At 39.6% G+C, this 13,381-nt stretch overlaps 1 protein-coding gene across 2 annotated transcripts in view; it reads left to right on the forward strand.

Annotated features, from left to right (window-relative positions):
• LOC135205542 (sodium-independent sulfate anion transporter-like) overlaps positions 1-13,381 on the forward strand; it is a 44,503-nt gene that overhangs the window by 11,019 nt on the left and 20,103 nt on the right. For both annotated transcript variants that reach the window (XM_064236301.1, XM_064236300.1), the window contains exons 5-9: positions 1-26; positions 4,548-4,722; positions 7,647-7,890; positions 8,103-8,234; positions 9,813-10,059. The exon at positions 1-26 is cut by the window's left edge and continues 195 nt beyond it. In XM_064236301.1, the coding sequence (XP_064092371.1) occupies positions 1-26; positions 4,548-4,722; positions 7,647-7,890; positions 8,103-8,234; positions 9,813-10,059 (824 nt within the window). The remainder of the gene's footprint in view (positions 27-4,547; positions 4,723-7,646; positions 7,891-8,102; positions 8,235-9,812; positions 10,060-13,381) is intronic.

Raw genomic sequence — 13,381 nt, forward strand, 5'->3', positions numbered from 1 at the left:
GTATAGTGGTCCTTTCTCTCATGAAGGTAAGGCTGATACTCAAAGAAATGGATTTGAAGTCCTTTCTCTTATGAAGGTAAGGCCATTTGATAAATTCTCTTATGAAGGTAAGGCCATTCGATAAAAAAAGATGGTTTTTAAATTAGACCAATACTTCCTCTATATTGTTGTGATTTTGCAACAGTTGGTATTGCTGTAATCTGCGGCATGCAATTTATTTTTCTGTCTGTGGGTACACATTGTTAACCCCTTTGTATCCGTTAGTCCTGAATAAATCCTCACCTTAGGAAGATGTGTTTCGTCGTTCCACCTCAGTCCTTGTAAACTTAATATGTAATTAGTCAATTAGCCCCATATTATCACAGATTATGGGTCAGGAGCTAATTCAGAAGAGAGGATACTGATTTCAACAAGAGATTGAAGCCTCTATATCTATGGATTGAAGGTACTATTGGACTCCGTGATTCAAGATGGGTGAACCTGGCTCGGGGCCATGCGGTTTTGGAATCACAAAGTTGAAAGGGCGAGAAGACTACAAGAATTAGTGTTTCTCCATTACTAAAGACATGGATTGTGGTCGGCTGTGCAAGGGATCCATGTGGCAGATGGGAAGGAGCACCGTGAAGAACGAACCTTGCGACATATGCCTCATGGTAGACACTCAAAATTATGAGTACGTGAACAGTGCAAAAACAGCTAAAGAGGCATGGTAAGCTCTGAAGAAGTTTGAAACCAAAGGCCATTGGTGGAAGTACGTATATCTGGTTCAAGCCATGAGCCAGGCAAGATTTCAAGACTTCAGTGATGGGGAGGGTTATATTGCACACATCACGAAATGAAAAGTCTGGGAGAAGTACCTGATAGCCATGATATTCCAAGGATTGACTAGGGAGTATGGCAGTTTGGTATGACTGTGTGCTGGGGAAAAGGAAATGGTTTTGGATACTGTCATCACCAAACTACTGGATGATAGTCAGCTTAGAGATGTTACTTGTGATCGTGCTGCTTTCTTTACCAACAAGAAGTCTCCTGGCAAGAATGATAACAATAACAAGCGGCAGAAGGATACATCAAATATGTGCTGTTGGCACTGCCATGAAAAGGGGCATCCCATCAAGGAGTGTCCTAAGCCAAAGGACTATTAGGCGCCTGCTAGTGAGAAGAAGTATGAAAAGAAATGTAATGATGATGGTAAGAAGTTTACTCCAAAGAAAACTTTTGTGTGCTTTGTCTCTTCAACTGACTGATAGTGCAATAGTGACAAATTCTGGTGCTGAAGGGCATATGTCATCAGACAAGAAATTTCTTGTAAATTACAAAGACTGTGAAATTTAGCGGTGTGTTGTTGGTTTTAATGAAAGATTAGGGGTTGCTGGTACAGTTGGCATAAAACTGACATCAAATAATTCAGTTGATAAAATGTCAGATGTTCTTCATGTTCCTGGTTTGAGTACTACTTTGTTGTCTGTAAGTCAATGTACTGATCGTGGTATTAATGTCCTGTTAACATCGAAAGGTTGTCACTTTATTCATGCTGATGACTGTGTTGGCAATGGTTCCGTTCTGGGCACTGGAAGCCAAGAGAATTGTTTGTATCTTCTTGATGGAAAACCAGACACTAAGTCAGTTTTTGTACGTAATGTTCAGGATTATGATCTGTGGCATCAAAGATTAGGGCATATTGGTAAAAAAAATTGAAGTTTTTGTGTTCACATTCAGATGGTGTGAAATTTACACATGTAAATTATGAAATTTGTTTTACTTGTCATTTAAGTAAACCATCAAGGCAAAGTTTTCCACGTCCAATCTCGCCCAAAGATTCGGAGGTCTTAGATCTTGTACATGCCAGGTATGTGCTCACAGTTGTTGATTATTCTAAGTTTACCAGAATTTATTTTTTAGTGAATAGGAAAAAAACCAAGGACTGAATTATGGAATATGTTGTGAAACTCAGAAAGGAAAAGTACTGAAGGTTTTCAGATCTGGTAATGGAGGTGAATATATAAATAATGATTTGCATCCTTTTCAAAGAGTAAAGGAATTGTCAATAGAGATGTGTTAGGTATACCCCAGAGCAGGATGGTGTTGCCAAAAGGCAAAATAGGTCAACTTTTGAAGCAGCTAGAGGTATGATGTTTAACGCTCAATGCTCAAAGAAATTGTGGGCAGAAGCTGTCAATACTGCTGTTTATGTTCAGAACAAAGTACCCCATACTGGTGCTAATAATTGTATTGCTGAAGAGAGATTTATTTGACCGTCTGTGAAATATTGTAATTTGAGAGTTTTTGGTTGTAATGTGTATGTGCATGTGCCTAAGCAGGTTATAGGTGACAAGTTGGATGCAGGAACTAAGTGTTTGGTTTTTATTGGGTATGACAAAGAGAGCAAAGGATATCGCTCGTTTGATCCTGATAAACCAATGGGTATTTCTGTTGGGCATAGTGTAGATTTGATGAAGGTAAGTTTATTGCTTGCTCTGAGGGTGTGCCAGATGTAAGTGATGTTGTTTATTCTCCAGTGGTTGATTTGGTTGAAGGAAATGTTATAAGAGGAAGTTCCTGTTGATGAGGAAGAAGGTGAGTTCCGTGATACTGAACATGGTGACTTTGTGGAGGGAAATGTAAGTAAGAGAATTAGTGGGGAAATTAATGAAAATGTTCAAAATAGGAGGTACCCACTGAGAGACAGAAAAAGGAAAGAGTTTTCTGATTTTGAGATGTATACTACATTTTTGTATTGTAATGTTGTTTGATGATCACTTTGAAGCAAATACTGTTAGTCAGGCACTGGGAGGCAAAGATAATATTCACAGGAAAAAGCTATGAATGAAGAGATTCAGCCTTATGTAGAAAATAATGTATGAGATCTTGTTGAGAAGCGTCTTGGTAAAAATGTTGTGAAGTGTAAATCGGTTCTTAAGATTAAGCGGAATTGTGATGGGGATGTTGCTATCAAAGCTAGACTGGTAGCTGTGGGATGCTCACAAAAATATGGTATTGATTTTTTAGATATGCCTCAGTTGTTAGATACAGTACACTGAGACTTTTCTTTTCTCTGTCTGTTGAACTTGATGTGCAAATTCACCATGTTGATTTTTCTAGTCTTTTTAAATGGTGACTTGATGGAGGAAATATATATGTACCAACCTGAAGCTTTTGTAACGGATAGTGGTAAAGTGTGTAAACTGAATAAGTCAGTGTATGAACAGGCAAGTAGATGTTGGTATGAGAAAGTGCATTTCATTCTAGTTGGAGTTGGCTTCAAAAAGTTTAAGTATGAGCCATGTGTCTATGTGTGGAAGAAAGGAGCCAAACTTGTCATTGTTGTACTTTTTGTTGATGATTTTTTCATATTTTTTAATGATACGTGCCCTGTTGAAAAAATGAAGACTGCACTGTGTAGTCATTTTTATACCAAAGATTTGGGAGAAGTTTCTGGATGTCTGAGAATGAGAATAACGAGGACTGAAGTAAGCGTCAAGTTGGACCAAAAAGCCTATTGTGAAAGCGTTATCCAAGTTTGAAATGCTAGATTGTGTAAATGCTAAGACTTCCATTGAAAGTGTCTATTGTTACGTAAAAGTATAGACTGTCCCAAAGATGTGCCGTATCAACAAGTGATTGGTGGATTGTTGTACTTGTCACTATGTACTTGACCTGATGTTGCATAAGCAGTGAATTACTTGAGTCAATTCAATGATAGTTTTGGTAAGGAGCGCTGGCATGATGTTCTAAGGGGTTTCAGATCCTAAAAGTAACTCAGGAGTTTGGAATTAATGATTCAAAATCTGAAAATGATGTGACAGGTTTTGTAATGCATATTTTGAAATTGACTTCGAGGGGAGAAAATCTGTGTCAGGATATGTTTTTGAACTCTGTAATGGTCCTATTAGTTGAGAGTAGAAAGCAGGCAGTGACAGCATTGTCGAGTACTGAAGCGGAGTACTATTACCCATGCGTGTAAAGAGGTAGTGTTTTAGAGAGGTTTTCTTTTTAAGCTATGTAGTAGATCTGGAAGTGTTTTGAACTGTGCAATGAAGTTGACTGAGCATGAAGGCTTTCATGCCAGAACCAAACATATTGATGTGATGTATCATTATGTTAGAGTTGTGTAGACTTGAGAAAGTGTACCTGTGCCATATGTCAACCAAAGAGGTAATGGCTGATGTAGTGACTAAGGGTCTAAGTGCACAAAGTCATGTCAAATGTGTAAGGGAAATGGGAGTTGGGTAACATGAATGTCTCGATTGAGGGAGTGTCTTGTGAGTGCGCAACTACTGGTATTACAGTAATCTGCGACATACTTTTTTTTTTCTTTGTCTACAGGGTACACATTGCAAAGCCCTTTGTATCCGTTAGTCCTGAATAAATCCTCAACTTAGGAAGATGTTTTTCATCATTCCACCTCAGTCCTTGGAAATTTAATATCTAATTAGTCAATTAGCCCCATATTATCGCATATATCACATTTCTGAAGTGCTGTTATAGAGGTTCTTAATCCGTTAATAAATACTAACCTTTTCTTCTTCTTCTCCTCTCTCGTCAAGCCATTAAGGACAATGAAATTTCGATTCCTTGTTCCCGGGAGTAAGGCCCTTGGACAGCGTGTCCTGCGCCAGGTGTTGTTTTTCTTGTCAGTCGGGAGAAACGCCCTTGTCGTCATAATTGCTTCACTGGTTGCTTATACGCTAGACGGCAATGAACAACCATTTACTCTGACAGGTGAGGAACTATAAGCTCTCGTTCATACATTTCTTTTTTGTTCTTTCGTAATTTGTGATGTTTAAATAATTTACGTAATCACCAGAACACTCTTCATCCAGTTATATTATTACAATTTATTTTTAATTCTCTACTTTGCATTCATTTGAGTTCGGAATTCGAATATAAAATTTAGGCCAAAGGCCAGGCGCTGGGACCCATGAGGCCATTCAGCTCTGAAAATGAAATAGAGAGTAGAAAGTTTGATAGGTGTAACAGGAAGAAAAACATTTGCAGTTGCCCTATGAAACAATTGTTAGGAGAGAGTTGAGGAAAATAAAATGGAAGAAAGACAATATGAGGTAAAGTAAAAGGAATGGGAATGCTGCAAAGGACCTTAATTAGTGTCTACAGTGCACTGTGTGAGCTTCGCTGATGGCACAACCCTCTTACAGGAATTCATTCGAGTTATCTTCTTAGATGCAAGAGCTAATAAGCTAGTATGTGAAGGTTCAGTGTAAACATAAGTGTACTTACTTTTACTTTACTTTATCTTCCCGCCACTGGCCAGTGGCATAAGGCTGATACAGTTCCTCTCCATCTGTCTCTATCCCGAGCCATTTCCCTCGCTTCCTCTAGGTTCTGGATTTCATCCTCAAGATCTCTGACAATTATGTCTATCCACCTTATTCTTGGTCTACCCAGCGGTCTTCTTCCTGGGGTCTGTCTCTATTCCCATCCATCCTCTCAACATGTCCAAACCATTTCAGCCTTCCCTTCTTCAGCCTGATACTGACTGGCCTTTGCCTTAATCTCATCCTGATGTCTTCATTCCTAACATAATCGTCCCATTTAATGTCAAGTAGCCTCCTCAGCAGATTCATCTCGAAAGTATCCAACCTTCTCTCCTCTGTTCTGGTCAGTGCCCAGGTGGACGAACCATACATTAAATATTCTCATCTTAGTTTTCAAGCTGATTTCATGCCTTGACCACACGTTCATTCTCAGAACCTCAAAAGCTCTTGTTGCTCCTAGTTTTTTTCTTTGTATATCTTCATTATGCCTCTCGTCTGCTGTTACCACACTTCCCAAGTATACAAACTTCTCCACTTGCTTGAGTTCCTGTCCTCTGATTGTCATATCCTCCATGTGCACCCAACTGTCATCCCTACTCACAACCATGATCTCACTCTTCTTTGTGCTGATGTTCAAGCCAAAATTCTGTGTCTCTGTCTCCATCCTCATTACCATACCTACCAGCACCCGCCATGTATCAGCAACCAATGCAACATCATCAGCGAAGTCCAAATCTATAAAAACTTCGCCACCAATACTAGCCCCGCTGTTTTCATTCTCTATCACTCTTCTCATTATGTGGTCAATATGTACATTAAACAAGGTGGGTGACATAACACATCCCTGTCTTAGCCCACTTCCAACTGGGAACCAGTCACTTCGCTGTCCATCCATCTGTACACACCTTGGTACCAGTTCTTTAGTATCCTTATCACTTTCAGTGGTATACCATAGTGTTCTCCCACTCTCCACATTCCATCTCTCCATACTGAGTCATATGCTTCTCCAAGTCTATAAAAGCACAGAATATTGGCTTTGCATACTCCCATCTCTTCTCAATTATCTGTCTTAAGGTAGAAATTTGATCCACTATTGACTTTCCACTTCTAAAACCACACTGCTGTTCTCTAAGTTTCTCTTCTCCGATAGGTCTTATTCTGTTAAGTATCACTCATGAATATCTTCCCTGGGACTGACGGTAAACTTATGCCCCAATAGTTACCACACTCCCTTTTGCTTCCCTTATCATAATTTTACTTTTTCCAATCACTTGGTACCAGCTCTGTTCTCCAAACTATCCTAAAAACAACTCTTAAGGCCTCTATCATCCTTCGTCCTCCTGCTTTTAGCATCTCCGCAGTTATCCCACACACACCAGCAGTTTTTCCATTTTTTATAGATTTTAAGGCATCTATCACCTCTTCTGCACTAATATCTTGTTCTTGTACCTCCAGTGCCTCGTTTAAATCTGCAATGCACTCGTCCCTACCAGTAGCCCCAACATTTAGGAGTCTTTCAAAATACCTTGCAAACAGATTCCTTTTCTCCATTTCGTCTGTGACCAAGTTCCTATCTTCATTCAACATGCCATCATTCCCTCCAAAATTTTTCTGGCTTGCGTTCCTCAAGAATCTCACAGCTGCAAACATAGCCCTGCTCTCGCCAGTTTCCATAGCTACTTCAACTTCGGTAGCTCTTTCTTTCCAAAACATGTTTTCATCATGCTTCACCCTATCACTTAGTTCTCTCAGCTTTCTATTTCTTCGTCTTTTTAGTTGTTGTTTCTTCTCTAGGTCCTGTTCATCGTCCATTTGAACTCTCAACCTTTGTTGCTCTTCATTTAAAGCTTTTGCTTCATCACTGAACCAATGTTTGCTGTTACTTCTCTTATAACCTAACACCTCTGTTGCTATGTCCTTAGTATCTGAACTTAATATTGCCCAGGATTCCTCTGAATCCATATCCATATTGTCTATACAAATTAATGCCGAAAATTTGCCTCCTACCTTCACCTCATACTGCTGTTTAACTCTTTCATTTCTCAACTTATCTACATCAAACTTTATACTTCTCCTTTTTTCTTGAATGGCCTTTAACTTTATTCTAATCTTGGAGATTACAAGTTTGTGGTCAGAAGTAACACGGCAGCCCCTAAAAGTTCTGGTGTCTAATGTAGACTTCTTCCATTTCTGATTTACAATAACCTAATCTATCAATTTGCAATAACCTAATCGTTCAAATTTCGTACCAATCCATTAGGCGACACCCACGTAGTTTTGTGCTTTAATTTATGGTTGAAATATGTGTAAATGAAAGAAAGTAATGTTTCTCACATACAGTGTAGTAGTGACTCTCAGGTTATTTCGCAGGCTTCGTCCAGCCAGGAATTCCTTCCCCGTCTCTTCCTCCCTTCACGACAACTATTGACAACAAGACTCTGTCCTTCACCGAGATGATGAGCGACCTGGGTATCGGCATCGCCATGTCGCCCTTCACTGCCATCCTGGGCCTTGTGGCTGTCGGAGGAGCCTTCACCAAAGGAAAGAAGGCCCTCGATGCCAATCAGGAAATCCTTTCTCTCGGCATCAGTACATTGGCTGGATCCTTCTTTGGGTAAAAGGATTATAAACACTGTTAGTAAAGTAATAACGATGGTTTGATAGGGTTAGATCAAGTCAGGCCATGTTAGGTTAGGTTAGGCAATTGTTTCTTTTTGGAAAAAGTAAAACATTGAGTAATTCAGATAATAGAGAATAAATAGATAAATAAAATAACAGTGACTATAGGCCTTGCTCCTATTTCAATAATCAATATGTCTTTTACAGATCAATGCCAATCACAGCCTGTATGTCACGTTCTGCGGTGAACTCTACCAGTGGAGTTCGGACCCCTGCAGCATGTTTCGTCGTTGGAGTCATCGTGCTCTTGGCCCTAGGACTCTTAACGCCTGCCTTTTAGTAACTACCAACAATTCAGTGGTTGAATGCATTGCCGAGTTTCATATTGAGTATATGCAAGGAAACATTAGGTTAGGTTAGATTAGGTAAAACAAAGTTTAGAAGAGGTTAGAGTAGTTAAGTAAAGGTTAGACAAAAGGTAAAGTAAGGTTAGCAAAGGTTTGACCAGGTAATGAAAGTTAGGAAATTTTCCATGGAATCAACTTCCCAGTTATAAAAGATTATGGTTTTAAAGTTCTGAAAATACAATTTCATTAACTATGCACTAATTAGTCTTCTTCATTTGTCTTTTTGCACACATTCTTTTGGGTCCTCTCAAGTGTGCTTAATCTCCACATATCTGCCAAATTTATAACAACAACAGAGAGATAAAACCATTTCTCCCATTACAGATATCAAATATCATCTTTTCCATTACGCAGAATTCTAAATCAATTACTTAGGTTCACGACTGATAGAGTTTTTTATGCAATAACAAGAAACGGAATCAGATTTTCTATCAACATGGCATCTCATTTTGGTGCTGTTGCAAGTATTTCAAACAGTTCCATGTGCGTTTAAATCCACGTATAAGCCACTTAAAACAGTCTCCAGGGGTACTTTCAGTGGTCAGGGTATATGTCTGGAGGCATTTCTCATTTCTACAAATGTTTTGATTTCTTAATGTCGTAGGTATAGAATAAATTGGTGAGCAAGGAAATATGAAATAAAGCAAGCATAACAGAGTGTTTGACGAGTGAGAAAATAAACAATCATATACAGACAGATCTCTCTCTCTCTCTCTCTCTCTCTCTCTCTCTCTCTCTCTCTCTCTCTCTCTCTCTCTCTCTCTCTCTCTCTCTCTCTCTCTCTCTCTCTCTGACAGAATAATAGATAGGAAACAATGACTGAATATTGCTTGAATACGATATATATGGCAATAAAGTTATGGCCTCACTGAAGTGTAAAGTGGCTTTGGCACCGACTTACAAGTCATTCCTGGTCATCTCAGCCATGGATAGACATCAACTTCACAGTCGAGAAAAGGTAATCGTATGCAAAATAAATAGGTATTTTTTAGATGAAAAGGCGAATGGAGGGCCTATGTTATCCCATGAAAAATCACTCACTCGGACAGCTGTAAGATTTAGAAGAGCGAGATCGAGAGCAGGGCTGAATAGGAAGGAGATTAAAGTACCGGGAAATGAAAAGCCCCTATAATCTTATAGTTGTAGCCTGAGGGTTTGTCTCAAAGACATTCAAAGGTCTGTCACACACGTGTCAGTTATTGTTTTTGTAAAATTGGCAACGGGACAGATCTTTAAACGCCATGCTAGAGAGGTCTCGTAGCGGTGGCAGGACTATAGTCAATAAGTGAATAACACACAGTACACTTTCCAATATGAATTACAGTAGTTATCGGCCTGTTTATGTCTTTCATATCTGCTAACCTGTGAGAATAGACTCAGATTCAAGCATTGATAATTAATTCTAAACATTTCTTTGAATCTAATTATAACTAAACAATCCCCTAGCGGCACATAGTGCCAGAGTAACTACCAAGACTTACAAATAATCGCGACCTTTCTTTGCTTTCAGCTACATCCCTCGTTCGGTCCTGGCTGCTGTGATCATTGGTGCAGTGCTGAACATGGTAGATTACGAAGTCCTGAAGCCTCTTTGGAGGAGCAACAAGGTCGACCTCATTCCTCTAATGGGTACTTTCATCGCCTGCCTCGCATGGGGGCTGGAGTGGGGGATCCTGCTGGGCATTGGGGTAGATCTGGCAATGCTGCTTTACTCAGTGGCGACACCAAAAGTGGTAGTTTCCTATGGCTACACAAGTGTAAGTATTTTATATTAAAAACCTCATGGATTTGGTTGTTTGTAATTGTTTGATGCTCGGTCCTTATCCAGAAGTACAAAATATTTCAAGGAAGTTTTGATAAGCTGTTAGTTGAGTCATTTATGGCAGTTCCGTGACCATGGAGAGCGAAGGTTCATTTCTCACTGGATTTGTCATCTAAAAAGGTTAAAGAAAAAAATTACCCAGAGTGCCCCTCACAAAAATGTGGGGAAATTTTTTGAGAGCCCTATATCTAAAATGGCTACCATCAGCCAAGCTAGAAATTATTAACTTTTTAATTTTTTGGCTCACAGATGCTGCATAATACATACAACATGGTTTCTGAGACTATTTGGGCCAACAAATACAAAAATTATGTAGATTTACTGATTTGACCTATCTTTGACCTTCAAATTCAAGAGGGCTGCCAATTGTTGGATCTTTCAATGTCAATTTTTCAGAATCATCATTGAGCATTAAAATTGGGCTCCAATGAGAGGTCTTCTCATACTGAGTTCAGATATAAACAGTGAAATTACAACTTTCACATTGATCATCAGATGTCTGGGATGGAACCAATGAAAGCAAGGAGACAGAAGATTCTTTAGCTTGGTGTTCTTTTTATTAAATTTTTTTTTCTAATATTAACTAAAAAGAATCTACATCGGAATCTGTTGAATCTCAACACACATTCCTCTTTGTCACCGTCACTGCTACTCTTATTTGAGCAGTTGAGGTGTAAGCTGCTGGGGCAAGGGGAACAGGGTGTGACACACTTCTCAACACTTTCCGTTCACTAGTTCCCAGTAGCGACCAATGGGAGGATGCTCTTGCAGGTTGTAATTGAGCTAGCAATATGTAAGATAGTTTGTCCTTTCCATATAAAGATTCAAAGAGTCGTTATCAGGTGAGAGATGGATTGTACACTTATTCTTCAGTTTGTGCCATTTGGAAGCTCTTGCCTTCCCACAGCTCACATCTGCACTCTCAGCATAAACGATGGAGAGGACAGCCTTCATATCTGCTCTGACCTTATGTTTCAATTCCAAACTCAACCCCACTCGTCCCAAGAGCTCTCTTACCTCGAAATTGATCTTCACCTTCCCCAACACTTGGAAGGTATGGCACGGCAGTTGATTAATACATGCTTGTGTTTAATCACCAGATCACCTCTGACTAATTGTGAGATATAAGCTGCTTGAACTACACATCTGTGTCCTGGTAGTCTAGTACAACAGGTCCAGTGTACTTACTGGCACACTTTTGCATAGGCAGACAGCAGCATTGTCTCTGCTTCTAAAGTCTGAAGACATAGTCCCCATTAGTCATGCCAGTGCTCACGTTGGTTGACGTTTTTTCCTCGCAGTATATGATATCACCCTGCACCTGACCCACTTGTCTTTTCAGCTGTTTCTTTTCAAGTTTCTGTTGTCTGATCTTGTTTTCAGAATTGTCCATGAATTAGCTGAACTCAGTGGCACTTGGGAACCTGTCTTTGGGCTTGGGGAAAACATTTGGACCTTTAGGATGATTTTCTGCCCAGCAATCGTGCTCATCATCCTTGATGCTGAAGGGAAGGTCATATATGTCATTGACAAGGATGATAAGGTATGCATTGGCGTGGTGTGAGGAGATCATAGCACAGATTTTATTCAAGTAGTCACCCCAGGGTACTCTGAACCATCCCACTTCCGAGACTCACAGTCTTCTGATGTGGAGTGGCAAGCCACCAAATCAGCTCCATCTCCACAAGGCTAACATGGTCTCTTGGTTTTTCACTTGTTGGTTCTAGCTGGAAGAGCTCTAACAACTTGCTGCTCAGAGTCTTGCACATTGACCCATCTACATTGCAGAGTGAAAGGCACCCCTCAGTCACTCTCCTTTCAAGGGCTGACTCAAGTTGGACTATTCCTGATCCCTCTGCAAGGTCCACTAGGGCTGCCAGTCCCGATCACTCCATATGGTCAACCTTCACATGAGCACCCTGTAACGTTGTTTGCATTTCTTGTTTTTGAGAACAATTGCTTCTCATTCTGTAGAAGGGGACTCCATCATTGTTTTAGCTTCGAGTCCAGATTCATAGTTATTTCTGTCTAAAGATTGAGTTGCTGACAGGAGTAAGGTAGCCCTATCATTGACTAGGTGAAGTGAATGTTGAAGAATTCCATTTTCTCATCTGACAACGAAGAGAACATTGCCCAATAATCTGGCAACCACCTTCCATAATCATGGTTGTCAATGCCATCAGTCCAGACAGCATGTTCTGTGTTGACACTTGACAGTAGGTACTCTGTACTATTTCTTGAATGACATGCATCAATACATTGTGCAAGTGGGATGGTCATTTCCAGGAATGAGACCCAAAAGTCCCCCATGTCTATACCAGGTTTCTCATAAACTTTGTTAATCAGCTCTTCTATATCACCAACCTCCTCAAGATCCTTGTGAGCTTTCTGTAGAGCCTCCTGAGTGCCTGATTGAGCATTGCGTAAGGTCTTGAGATTCTCCTTGGTGTCCTCTGATAGCCCTCCATGCTTAAGAATCTTTGCTTTTCATTTATGAATTAGAAACTCACCAGAGTAAGATGAAGTGCACACCACAGGTGTAGTGGTTGATCTACAGACCCCTCCAATACTACCCCTGCTGTAACCAGTGTGTCTGCCATTCCAGAGCTATGTTGCTATGTTATGCTTTTTTCCATGACAAGCAGATAGATTATGTCAGTCGACATAAGTTGAGAGAGAGCTAATGTTAACGTTAGCTAGCTAACAATAGAATTACCTAACTTAGCTAACACTAATTAACTGTCATACATACATTCATAAGAATAAAATTCCCTTTGAACTAGTGAATAATGTTGAGTATAAAAAGTTAGTTTAAACAAAGCATGTTAGTGTAGCAACGAATTTTTCAGTGACATGAATGTGTAAACTTAACATTAGAGTAAGTGTGTTCTCACGTCACTTGCATGTAGGGCTTGTTATTCTTTGTTGAATTACTGCAGAAGACAATTTCAGAGATATCTCATATTATTGAGAAGTGTTAAATTATTTTGAGGTTCATAATGGAATGATGGGACCAGTTGATCAATATAATCCAGGTAACTAATGGAAAACATAGTAAAGTTTGTTTCCCATCGTCCACTAACCTTGATCTATTGACCTTTGAGATAGCATGTGTGTAGCCTACTTGTAATTTTACTGCCTATAGCTGAACTCAGTATGAGCAGAGCCCAATATTAAGGTTCTGTGATGATTTTGAAAAATTAACTTTTAAAGAGCCAACAATTGGTGGCCATCTTGAATTTGAAGGTAAAAAATAG

The sequence above is a fragment of the Macrobrachium nipponense genome, chromosome 24 (genome assembly GCF_015104395.2).
Source record: "Macrobrachium nipponense isolate FS-2020 chromosome 24, ASM1510439v2, whole genome shotgun sequence".
NCBI lineage: Eukaryota > Metazoa > Arthropoda > Malacostraca > Decapoda > Palaemonidae > Macrobrachium > Macrobrachium nipponense.